Below are 13510 nucleotides of genomic sequence, written 5' to 3'. Positions count from 1 at the left end.
GAAGTCACAGACTTTATATCACAAGAAGAATGAAGCTTCCAGCTTATCCTATTTAATTAGCTTATTACAAAAGGTGGAGGAAAGCTGTGTTGTTCCTTGGCGGTTTCAGCTGGTTGCTACTTATTTGATATATGCACAATAAATTCACTGGTTATAGAAAAATTAGATAAAGGCTATAACGTGATTGAAAACAAAACTACTACAAAAACAGGAATATGTTGTTTATACAACAGTGCTGCACCCGATCACCAAACAAAAAACAACAGTGCTACAATCCACTTGCACCATCTGCACATAGCACACAACTGCACATTTAAAAGTAACAGAGCGGCTGCTGAGGTGAAGGTGGGAGAGGAAAAGGCATCACTTACTGAATAAATTATAGTGGAGGGTCACTGGTATATCAGTAGCTAAAACTTTAGAGGGGGGGGGGGTGGTTCAAAAAAATGGTTTAAATGGCTCTGAGCACTATGGGACTTAACTTCTAAGGTCATCAGTCCCCTAGAACTTGGAACTACTTAAAGCTAACTAATCTAAGGACATCACACACATCCATGCCCGAGGCAGGATTCGAACCTGCGACCGTAGCGGTCGCGCAGTTCCAGATTGTAGCGCCTAGAATCACTCGGCCACTCTGGCCAGGTGGAGGGGAGGGGAGGGGAGGGAGGGAAGGGGCCTCAGATAGTTAAACAATCATCTTTCTATTATTCATAGATCAAGACAACGATTTGTAAATAGAAGGTAAACATCCTTCATAAGCCCCCATGCACTGAAATCTCGCACAATCAGATAGAGACACAAAGAGAGCCTGAAATGGGGCCCCCACATATCCACTCTAATGCTCAGGAAACGCCTCATGGAGAAATGTGGTGCCACCATCAGTCAAGAGTTACAGCACATGCTGCTAACCCATATCGGCAGCTATACTCACACGACAACTGGACTCTGACACTAGGTGCCAATCGTCACTAGGGTTATATTACCAAGTTCTGCTGCAGAAGGCTTCATAAGCACGGCACGTGTGTAATATAACCACACATGTATCTCTCACTACTTGCAAAAGAAGGGACAGTTTGCATTGTGTGTGACAACATACAAAAGGGACTAAATATCAATGAAAGACATTTCTTTGCACATATGAGTTCCAATTTACATTACAAAATGAAACGCACAAAATTTGGTCACTTACTGAAATGTGTACATTCCAACTTCTGTGACAGAGATGCCTTCATATACTTACGTGGATGCACACACTGCATGTATTTCTAAACAGAACTCTGACTTCAATCACTATTGATCTACACAGGACTCATCTCAAAGACATCTATTGGCCATTAATTGGGGCACTAATAACTGTTCAGCACTTTTGCGATGCCCTTGGGAGTTACTTGTACTACTCCTTCATAAACTCAGATCACCCTCTGAGAGAAGCTCTGTATCAAATGGACCTTCACTTCTTCAGGAGCTAATTGGCATCATTGTCAGCAGCATTACACATCACTGCACATGTAGCATTGCTTCTCCAGGTACTTACACTCAGTTTTGACATTACCTGTCATATTACAAACTGACGTATCCAGTTCGTAAATTTTGAACATGTTCCTGGTTTTAACATAAATCTGTGTGTCAAACCATATCTTCATAGTTTTTTTTTTATTCTGTGACATGTGACTGGCTTTCTGGCTACATTTCATCACAGGCAGCATACAATATATTAGGACTGATACTATTTTTGTGATGGAAAGAGTGCATTACTGCAGTCATTACTAGGAATTACACAAAAATACCTGTTTTTAGCTCACTCAACACACACAATGTTCTTAACTTCCCAACTGGTGAATAAGGACTGGCTAGGAACTCCTCCTCAGATAACTGTTTCCCTCTGTTCATTTTACTTTCCTGAGGAAGAGAACACACCTAATGCTGCTGGGAGTTTCCAGATATTAGTAGCGGTAAATTATATCTCAATGTTGATGTGTTTCCAGATTCAGCAGAGGGGGTAAGTTACTCTAGCATGCTATGGATATTCAAAGCCGACAAGTGTTTTTATTTCAGTCTCTTACAAAAGGCACGCACCTAAGTTAAATTGACACATTCCATATGATGATGTCTGTTGTGAATATAGTCTATGTAAAATATGCCTATCTATGAAGGCAGGCGGAACATTTCTGATGGGTGGCTGAATTCAAACAAGACTACTTTTCTCGTAGGTCATTCACATTGAGGATGTCCTAAATGTCCAACTAAAAATGAAAATTTTTATTAACTTTTGCCCATGTATTTTTTAATTTGGTTTGTGTAGAAGAGTTACACTGTATTTAATTGTTATAGTTTTACCTCTATGCAATATAATCCCTAAGAAGAACCAACATTTTACATAACAGAAAATGCTGTCTATAACCTTGATGGCAGATGAAATTGACATTGCTGGTTTTGGGATGAGGTATCCATTTTCCAACCACTGCACTGATCACTATTTCAATTCTGGCACAAAATAGTAGACCCACACATTATTCGCGAGTCAAATTGGTGCAGAAAATCAATCTGATTCTTTTTAAAAACAGTCCAAGCACTGCTTACATATTTATTTTCCATTGTTTTTCAATAGCATTCAACATTATGGTATCCATCTTCAGCAAAGATTTTTCATACCAAATTCTTAATTTAAACTGTGAGATACACTTCTCTCTGAAAATAATCAAATCCAATCAGATACGTCTACAGCATTGGATAGTTTTCACTGACCTATACTACATTGAACACTTTTTCAATGTTTCATGTGTGGTTACAATTTTGCATTGTCCTCCTCATCACCAAATGTCGTACTGGCATATTTAAAGTCAGACGCAACTTTTTTAATGACCAGACACCTTACAAACTTCATCACTTTGAAACAAAAATACTTTAAAAATTCCATACAAACAAAACTATTCTGCATATCAAGCTGAAGTCTGATTCATGTTATTGTGCAACATGTGTCAATGCAACAAAAACGTACTTTCATTGATATCAACACCACATTACTGCCAGACTGATATATTTTGTATTTATCCAAAACTAAGCAAGTACAAAATGACAAACAGCAGCTCCTTAATATAACCAATGAAACAAAAGCTTTTTTCCAAATATTCATTTTTCCTACTAATTTTCCTCTTTATTGACCTTTGTGGAAGCACAAGTAGTTTCTATCATAGCATCTTATCTGCGATTGTGTCATGACTAATACACTATAACGATTTGGTGATAAAATTCATTTTTCGTTACAACAGAAGTTGAGACCGTTTTTGTCATGCAATTACTATGTCTTCAATAGTAAATTTTGGAAGGGTTAACCAAGGGCAAAATAACATATTACACAGAAATACAAGGCTCACCATTAAACAAGAAGAAAGAATGCCCATTAATTTGCTTGAACAAGCAGTCAAGATCAACAACAGCATTAATTTCACATACAGAGAAAACAAACCTACACTGATATCTCTACACATAATAAATCTCACCAACTAGGCCAGTGTTGCAGAGAGCATTTACTTTATCACATACGGAGAATACTGTCAATAAGGAATTAATAAAAAATCCAATTTTTTTTTTGGGGGGGGGGGTTATACAATGATTAGAGAGAAAAACTGATTGATAAGCTAACTAAAACACTCAGAATATGTAAGTTTATGTAAGAGGAGATATGTAAAAATTTCTCTTTGCACAAAACAACAAGATATGGCTCACAACAAAAGATAGCTTGAGCAATAGATTAATATAGGGGTTGCCTTACATTTACAGATGGAGCTTTGTCAACTGAGGTCATGTACAGAGATACTATTTTGAATAATTCGAAAGGACTAGAGGGGGCAGTGACACCAGCCTGGCAGAGAACTATGACAAATGTGGGTATCTTGGCTTTTTATGAACATCTACCAAGCTGACACTACTATTTGCCTGAGTCCATTTGTAGCTGAAACTGAACCAAATTTAAAATTCGACAAATATTCAACAGTGGTGTACATTTCTGCAGGGGACAGTAAAAGTCTAGATAATAGTGGCCAATGGAGTAATTATGTATTTTATGCAGCAATGTTGTCATCACTCACTGTGAGGTATGATGGGAAAGAAAGGGAGCGTGTTATCTGCCGATTATACGTAGCCAACGAGAGGTCAGTGGGCAGGCAACACATTTGGTAGCACGAGACAAATGAATATTGTCACATTCTCATGTCAATTTACATGCAAAATCCGCTACATATTCACATATGAACTGATGAGAAAATTTTGCACATTAACAAACAACCCAGAAGCCTGAGACAGCATCCAGCACCTCCTCAATGCATTAGGTCCACTCCTGTCACACAAACATGTCTCCCCCCCCCCCCCCCCCCCCCCCCCCCGCACACACACACACATTCCTGCTACCCAAGCTCCAGAAACTCCACTCAAAAAGTCTTTCTACTGGTTGTTCCGTTGTGGCCAATTATGACAATTATGAGATCGTTTTCCATTGTTGAAGAATTTCTGTAACCTAATGCCCACAGTCTTCCTTCCTACATCAAAGACCAATCATTTCCTACAGTCACCTCTCCACAGTTTCTTTATTATTACCACTAGCCTCCTTGCTCCCCATGCTGAACACTACTACATCAACATCCTTTGTCTTTGAACAATACTTTTTCCAGTATCCTCCAGATTCCAAAGCAATTACCTCCTCCTTAATATTTTTCACCAATTGTGTTTCAATCCATAATTATTCTTCCTTAGAAAACCAAATCTATAAATAAATAAGTGGAACTACCATTGGTTTCCCCACAGCACCTTCCTATGCCAACTTTTTTATGGGGCATTTAGGGGAATCTTTCCTATCCACTAACCAGCTAAATTCCTTATCCTGTTTGGATTCAGTTTCAGCATCTTCATAAGCTTTTCTTCAGAGCATCAACATCTAAAACCTGCTGCTTCCCAACTCAACAATGTACCTTCCTCAATGTTGAACTCCACCTCTCTGTCCTACACAAAAATCTTTTTTCATATCAAATGTACTATCTAGCATGTTGACATCTGTCAACTGTTAACTTTAAAAAGTTAAGCCATGTTTAAAACTTTAAAAATTATCTCCCACAGAGCCCTAGTATCTGCAGGGGCTGTACCTGCAATCTGAAGCAGAATCAGCGAAATCTTAGCAAGAGCCTATACATATAGACAATATCTTCACAGATACCCTTGCCATCTCTCTCTGAGACAGCAACAAACACATTGCAGTTAACGATCAGCACTGCTCTCATCATCCAATATCACAAAGGCTTTGGAAAGCTAAACTACATCCTTTACTAGGGCTTTGGCTACTATGTCCAGAGATATGAGATCCTGTACCTAAATTTCTATCCTCATCTGCCTAATTTATTTTCTGTACTCTAGTCAACCTACATGGTATTATATATCAGCTTTGGTCCCAGTCATTTCTCTGAGACGGAGCCAAGCGCAAGACCTGCCTCCCGCACACACCTACCACCTCCTACAATAGTCCAGTTACAGAAATGTCCCAACATATAAAAGGTGAAGCCATATGTGAAAGCATCCATGTTATATGCCTCATGATGATCTTTCCCTCTCTCTCTTTTTATTTATACTATACTACTCATCATGTTTACACCAGTCTTCTGTTCTTTTCTACTGAAATAGTACTCTGAGTTCTAATGTAAGAAATAGCAAGCGCATCTTGCAGAAGCAATAGCATGACAATATCAATAAACAAAATAACACCATGCCTGATCTTCCAGAATGCACTCACCCATTGATTGCCTTCGCTGCAGAGGTGCTCGACCCAGCTGAGCAGGAGTTGGTGCTAAAATAAAAGTTGACCGCTCCTCACTGTTGTGTTCTCCTACAGATGCAGATATCATCAGAGGCTCTACCATTCCATATGCATCAGCAGAAGATGTCCGAGCTGACGTGCCAGTATTTTCAATATTCTGGAAGTAACAAACAGTAAGAAATAAACATATTTTCAAATAAAATTATATTATCTATATATGTGAACATATGGTTGCATCTGAGATGATTATCAAGTCTGACAACTTTTGATGTCGTCCAGTGACCAAATTTCAGCTCATATTTCTGGTCATACTGTACATGCACAACATCAAATTCATTATGAATTTATAACATTTCGTATGCTTTACCGAGCCGAGACCAATGCTAATTTTTAGAAACTTTTTGAGAGACACAGTATGTTACTCAATTTTAAAAAAAAAAGGGTAGCTATGTGTGACACAATGGAAATATTACTATGTAAACTTAGTACCATATAAAGATAAAACTGTCATCAACCCATGGGTTGGTTTGAGCACCACAAGGCTGTAATAGGCACAGTCGTGTTGGAGGTGGTATGCCTTCCTCTGAGTTGACTTACCCAGTCAGTTTAATGTGGATTCCAAAGTACACTGCAACTCAGTATTTTTACATAAACAAACTATGCCACACGTGAAAGCACTGACACACAAAATTCCTAAGACTGACTGGAGATCAAACCCTAGACTTTTGGATCTGTAGTCTTTCACTTCCACCAATGAGTCACTGAGATGCACAAGTAGCATATATCATACGTTATATATAAGTAACTGTATACAATAATCCTCTATGCCTTGCAACAAAAATGTTCAAATGTGTGTGAAATCTTATGGGACTTAACTGCTAAGATCATCAGTCCCTAAGCTTACACACTACTTAACCTAAATTATCCTAATGACAAACACACACACTCATGCCCGAGGGAGGACTCGAACCTCCGCCGGGACCTGCCGCACAGTCCATGACTGCAGCAACTTAGACCACTCGGCTAATCCCGTGTGGCTATGCCTTGCAACATGTAATATAAAGTTTACAACTAATGTTAACTTTTCACGAAAACCAGGTTATCATTTGCACGCCAAAACTGGGGATCACAATGGGTCACACATGGCAGGCATGCTAAACCATACTAATTTTTGTCAAACTACAACAAACTCATTGGTGTTATATTTTTGATATAAAGACTTCTTTTTATATTGCTGATTTGTATTAGCTTCCTCATTTCAATCACTGTCAGTGCAGAAAATGAGCACAAACCAAACAATGACACACAAACAGAGAGAAATGCAGAGGAGCCACTGTTCTTCTCTGGAGCAGTATTAACAAAAATCTACCTGTTCAACCTGAAATCAGTGTGGATGAAGAATACATTAGCGAAACACAGGACCCCATAGAAAAATTGTTACAAATTTCATATGACTGCAATGATTACACCAGACGTAGGGTCCAGGAATGTGAATTCCAACCATCATTCAACAGAGCATCCACATGAAGAGGCACTGGTACCCAAATTCTTTTGTTATATAGATTTCTTGAGCAGATATGAGATTATTTTATCTAAACTAATAAAGTGGAGAACATTTCAATCTACATGGCAGTGTCTGAGCTGAATATCAGCTGATTGGAAAATACCAGCTTTCTCCACCAGTATTTGGCCAGTAATGGAGCAGAGTTGGTGTGTAAAGGTAGCTACTCAAGCTGGTGGCACTAATATGCATTTCGTGCAACTGTCTCAGTGTCATGCTCGCCATCATCTTAATGTTGCTGTTAGGCGCATTAACATGGGGCTGGAGCAGGCAATGATGGCAGAGGGCATGGGTCATATGTCAGTGGTGCCAGTTGAGTCTATCAGTAGATTGGGTTTCAATAGGCATGGCCGGCACCCCAATATGTATGGGAAGGGGAGGCTGGCAAAGCTTATAGGACAGTGTAGTGGGAGATGGTGGGATCACTGATGGAAAAATTCCTGTAGTAGTTGGCGTTAGAGCTGCACCTTGTTTAGATTGAAGTCAGCTGGTAGTTAGAGGGACTTCCTTCAAGCAGGTATACCTAAGGGCTCACCTTCAGAGGACATCATGTTTCCAAGTAGAGAAGGAATTAGCATATTTCATCAAAATATAAGAGGTATTAGAGATAAAGTTAGTGAACTGTTTATAGATGTTGACTCTGAAATTATTGGTATATCGGAGCAATTTGACAATTCAGAGGCTTCCTTCACCAGGATACAGACTAGCTGGTTGTTTTTCAAGGAGTTCCTTGTGGGGTGGGGGAGTGGCTATCTACGGAAAAAAAAAACAGTATTCCTTTGGAGTCCATAGATGTATCACGGAACTGCACTGAATAGATATTTGAATGTTATGCAAGGGCAGTTGAATTTAGTGAAACTAAGCTTCTAATTATTGTTGTTTATAGGTCCCCTAACTATAACTTCAGAGCATTTCTGCTCAAGCTAGTGAGGGTTCTTGATTCACTTTATAGGAAGTACCAGAAATTAGTTATATGTGGTGATTTCAATATAAATTTTGTATATGATGGTGCAAGGAAAAGGATGTTGGTAGAGCTCCCAAATTCATATGATCTGATGCAGACTGTTTTTCCAACTAGGGTGCAGTGGAACAGTAGCACAGTGATAAACAATATTTTTATTCATTCTTCATTCCTAGATGGGCATTCTGTCAGTAAAAGGGTGAATGGCCTTTCAGACCATGATGCACAAATTTTAACATTAAAAGGCTTTGTACTCAAACAAATGTCACATATGATTACGAACTATGTAGGAAAGTTAATCCAACAGCAATAGAGAGTTCTTAAAAACTCGTCATGGAAAAAGACTGGCAGGATGTTTATAGTGTTGATAACATAGATGACAAATATAATGCTTTCCTTAACACATTTCTCATGCTCTCTGTGTGTTGCTTTCCATTAGAACGTTCTAAATGGGGTACTAGCAGGAAAAGGCAGCCAGGGTGGCTAACTAGTGGGATAAGGATATCATGTAGAACAAAGTGGGAATTATACCAAAATGTTATAAGTAGTCACAATTAAGCTACAGTAGCCCATTACAAACAGTACTGTAAGGTGCTTAAAAATGTTATTAGCAAGGCAAAGAGTATGTAGTATGTAAATAGAATAGCTAATAAACAAAATAAAATTAAAACCTTATGGTCAGTTTTGAAGGTGGTGTCTGGTCAGCAGCACAAGGTTGACGATATAAAGTCAGTTGGTAGTAAAAATATTTCTGTTACTGATAAATCAGATATATTTACAGTATTTAACAATCATTTTCTGAGCATTGTTGGTGAATTAAATAAAAATTTAGTTTTTACAAGGGTTCATGTAACACTCTTGGCAAATGCCTTTCCGAGATTGCTGTAGGAACTACTACTCTGTGATACAGACATGTAAGAGACTGAGTCAATAATTAAATCACTGAAGACTAAGGACTCTCATGGATATAATGGAGTGCCTAGCAGAATATTAAAGTACTGTGCTGCAGATGTCAGCCCTGTATTTAGCCATATTTGTAATTTTTCTTTTAGGAATGGTCAGTTTCCTGAATGATTAAAGTACTCAGTAGTAAAGCCACTTTATAAAAAGGGAGAAAAGGATAATGTAGACAATTTTAGAGCTATTTCTATGCCATCTGTGTTTGCTAGAGTTATTGAAAAGGCTGTGTAGGTAAGAATAATTGATCATTTTATATCACACGATTTGCTATCAAATGTACAGTTTGGCTTTAGAAGTCATGTAACAACTGAAAATGCTATATTCTCTTTTCTCTGTGAGGTATTGGATGGGTTAAACAAAAGATTTACAATAATAGGTATATTTTTTTTATTTAACTAAGGTGTTTGTTTGTGTTGATCACAAAATATTGCTCCAGAAGTTGGACTATTATGGAATCAGGGAGTAGCTCACAATTGGTTCACCACTTACTTTAGCAACAAACAGCAAAAGGTCATTATTCACAGTGTTGAGAATGGCTGTGATGTGGGGTCTGAGTGGGGTACGGTCATGTAGGGGGTGCCGCAGGGATCGGTGTTGGATCCACTCCTGTTCCTTATTTATATAAATGGTATGTCCTCTAGTATTACAGGTAACTCTAAAATATTTCTGTTTGCTGATGACACTAGCTTGGTAGCAAAGGATGTTTTGTGCAACATTGGCTTGGTTTCAAATAGTGCCGTCCATGACATAAGTTCATGGCAATAATCACAGTAAGATTCAGTTTTTACAGTTTCTAACACACAATTCAACATAAACTGACATTTTAATTTCTCCGAATGGGCATATGCTTACTATTCGAACAGTATCTGAAGTGAGTGATCGTTTGACATGAAAATTTGTCTACTTTGCTTATTTTCATTTGCTTATGTCATATGCCATTATATTTTGGGGTAACTCTTCCCATTCTAAAAGGATATTTTTGGCTCAGAAATAGGAGGTTCGGGCAATAAGTGGTATAAGATCACAGACCTCTTGTTGACCACTGTTCACGAGTCTGGGTATTGTGACATTTGCCCCCCCCCCCCCACCCCCCCCCCCTCCTATCTTTCCCAAGAATAAGCAGCTTTCACTCGGCAGAAATCAAACCTGCATTTGGATTGGACTTCCTTAACTCTTGCACAGAAAGGTGTGCAGTATACTGATGCATCCGTTTTCAATAAGCTACCACTAGAGTTCAAAAATCTTAGCAGTAATCCACACGCTTTCATATTGAAACTGAAGAGTTACCTCATGGGTCACCTCTTCTATTTTGTCGAGGAGTTCCTTGAAAATTTAAGCTGATTCTTGTTGTATTGTTGATTGCGTTTATTTAAACTTATGGATTGACTTTTTTTGGGTTATAAACATTTCATTTTTATCTGTTATTACTCTTATGTTGTGATTTCATGTATTAACACATTCCATGATCTTGGAGATTTCCTCCTCAATTTGGTCATACGGAACTTGACGTGTAAATAAATAAAAAATATTGCCAGACTTCCTTGCCAATGTCCTGGTTTAACACTTTTATTGCCAATTGTGCCAACTGATGAGAGAAAAAAATTTCACTAGACTGCTGTTCCCATCATTTGACGGGGTACGATTTCTCCTGCTTTTCAACATAAAATCATGTATATTGATGGGCTGTCAGTCAGTCTTCTTTGTGTTGCGAGGGACACTTAGTTTCTAAGACAGCCAACAGATGGTGGAAATGTAGTTTCTAAAGCAGCCGATAGCTAGTGGTTGTTCATTTAAGTCAAGCTGCTGGAGGGTGGTGGCTGTTCACTCATTACCTAAAGAAACAAAGGATGTGGCTTCACATTTTCCTACAGACAAACAAATTTTGTGTGAACTGAAGCAATGTTTTACTGTCAGTGACAGTGACGATGATGATATAGATGTTTCAGATAATGATCCCGACTTTGTGCAAGAAGGCTTGCACCAGACTTCAAATCAATATTACTTGTTTCAATTTTGTAACGTAACTGCTCAAACAACTGTTTGCATTTTTTCTGATGTTTCTTCATTTTCTGAACTGTGAACTTTTTTTACTTGTTAGAGCTTCAGAAAATGAAGGCAGTGACTCTATGATTAATACAGAAACACAAAATATCAGCCCTGACAACACTGAAAGGATGTCACAAACAAGGGGTGGTACAGCAAATTGTAGTGGTTCTGAAGAGCAGAGGACTGCTACAGACACTCTGCTGCATGCAGCCATTTTTAGTGAGGGTGGGGGTGTCACAGATTCGTGTGAATTGGATGCAGATACTTATATTTATGATTCTTCTTCTATTTCATTGGCAGTAACCTTGCTCAGCTAATCTTTATGCCAGATTAATCATTATGCCATTCAGAACATCAGATAATAAGTAAGGTTGGCTAACTCCCACAATACAGAATGTCTGGTTAGAAGTGAATCTCTCTCGTTGAAATAAAAAAAATTGTTTGCTATAATTTTCCACAGGGGTGTCAGCTGTAAGTTCCTTATACATGATCACTGAAATCCAGATTCTTGAATCTCTTGTAATTACAGCTCAAATTCATAGAGCGGAAATAGATTCCTCCAGACAACGTCAAACTTTCACCTGAATGACAATTCATTGAAAAACAAGCAAGCTGAACCAGTCTATGATCCATTACGCACAAGGTCTGTCCTCTAGTTGAAACAATACAGTAACTGTTTCAACAGGGGTGAGTGCCTGTCAAAGAGTATCGGTCAATGAAGGCACGTGTAAATGTAGTGGCGGAATTTATTTTAAGCATAATATGGCACAAAATTGTACATGCTGTCAGAGTCAAATTCTAGTTATATCTGTAATTTTGACTTTTTTTGTGGCCAAAGCAATGTTGTGGAAAAAAAAAATTACGAGGCATCTTAGAAGGTAAGAGGCATATATTATTAACCAACCAGTCCTACACAAGTCCTACACTGGAAAGTATGTTAGAAAAGGAGAAGACAGGTCTTGTTGTAATTGTAATGAAGATTAGGAAGGGACTACCTTGAGCTTTGAAATTACCCAGTGTAGAAAGAGGGAACAGACATCCCAGAGGAATGGAATCCTTTTAGCTAATTGCTGGAAAGAAAAGATCTATATGTATATATACATGTGATGTACCAGAAACCAAGCAGAAATGATCATTCACAAAAAACAGAAGATGTAGACAAGAACAAAACCAGCTTGTGTTATGGAATACAACAAAAAAAGGTCAGCATTGGTCTATTTGATCAGAGGATGACATATGGAGCTTTTGAGCACACAGCAGTGAAATGGTGGTGAAAACTTGAATCTGATTGTTTCTTTATGTATCTGGTCAATGCACACTTTCTCCATGAAAAAAAAGAGGAGGAGGAGGAGGATCTGCCTCAGTCCAAATTCATCACGGAATTGTGTGTAGAACTGCCTGCATGTGAAGATGCTAACAGACAAGTTCTGGTAGGGGTCAATTGAGCAGGCTATGCACAGGAACGCATTTGCTGGAAAATTCCATCTTCACCAGACAAAACTAGAATACAGAGGATGTGCAAAGCATGTTCACAGAAAGGACAGGAGCAAACAGGAAGTGCTGCAACAAAACATATTACATACTGGTGCAGCAAGTGTAGAACTGCCATGTGCTGATTAGAATGGTAAATAAGAATTATTTTGACCTTGATAAACTTTTATATTTCTTGAAAAACCTCATATTCATTAGAAATATAATGAAAAGAACTAAACATTCAAAGAAGCTGAAAACATGTTATCCACGGGAAGAACTTTCAGGCTTTCACAACAGGTTAGTATCACAGTTATATGTTAGCTAGTCTTTTTATGAAAAATACACTGAAAAACCAAAAAAAGACCAGCATTCTAATAGACTGCAAGGTTTAAGTAGGTAAGAGTCAAAGTATTAAAATTTAAACCCCTCTGCAGTGTCTTATGGAGTGAGGAAGAAGAGGTGGTGATATGAAGTTCCGGATTGCCAAACTTTGCATCAATGACCTGGATTAAATTCAAACCTCTCTGTAGTGTCTTATGAAGTGCGTCACGTGACACTGTTGCTGGTGATGTCAGGAGGGGGACACTTAAGCCCAGTGTCCCCCTTGTTGCTATTCAAGTGCAGGAGGCTATGTGCAAGTATCAGGTTTCACGTTTTTCCTTCTCTTACCATACATGCCATACAACTTTACTTTCTTTTTAACAATTGT

At 38.3% G+C, this 13510-nt stretch overlaps 1 protein-coding gene across 1 annotated transcript in view; it reads right to left on the bottom strand.

Annotated features, from left to right (window-relative positions):
* The window catches only part of LOC124722095, a 323716-nt gene that overhangs the window by 87098 nt on the left and 223108 nt on the right, over nt 1-13510 (bottom strand). The window contains exon 18 of the mRNA XM_047247293.1: nt 5777-5957. Within this exon, the coding sequence (XP_047103249.1) occupies nt 5777-5957 (181 nt within the window). The remainder of the gene's footprint in view (nt 1-5776; nt 5958-13510) is intronic.

The sequence above is a fragment of the Schistocerca piceifrons genome, chromosome X (genome assembly GCF_021461385.2).
Source record: "Schistocerca piceifrons isolate TAMUIC-IGC-003096 chromosome X, iqSchPice1.1, whole genome shotgun sequence".
NCBI lineage: Eukaryota > Metazoa > Arthropoda > Insecta > Orthoptera > Acrididae > Schistocerca > Schistocerca piceifrons.
This window is presented reverse-complemented; position numbering and strand designations above follow the sequence as displayed.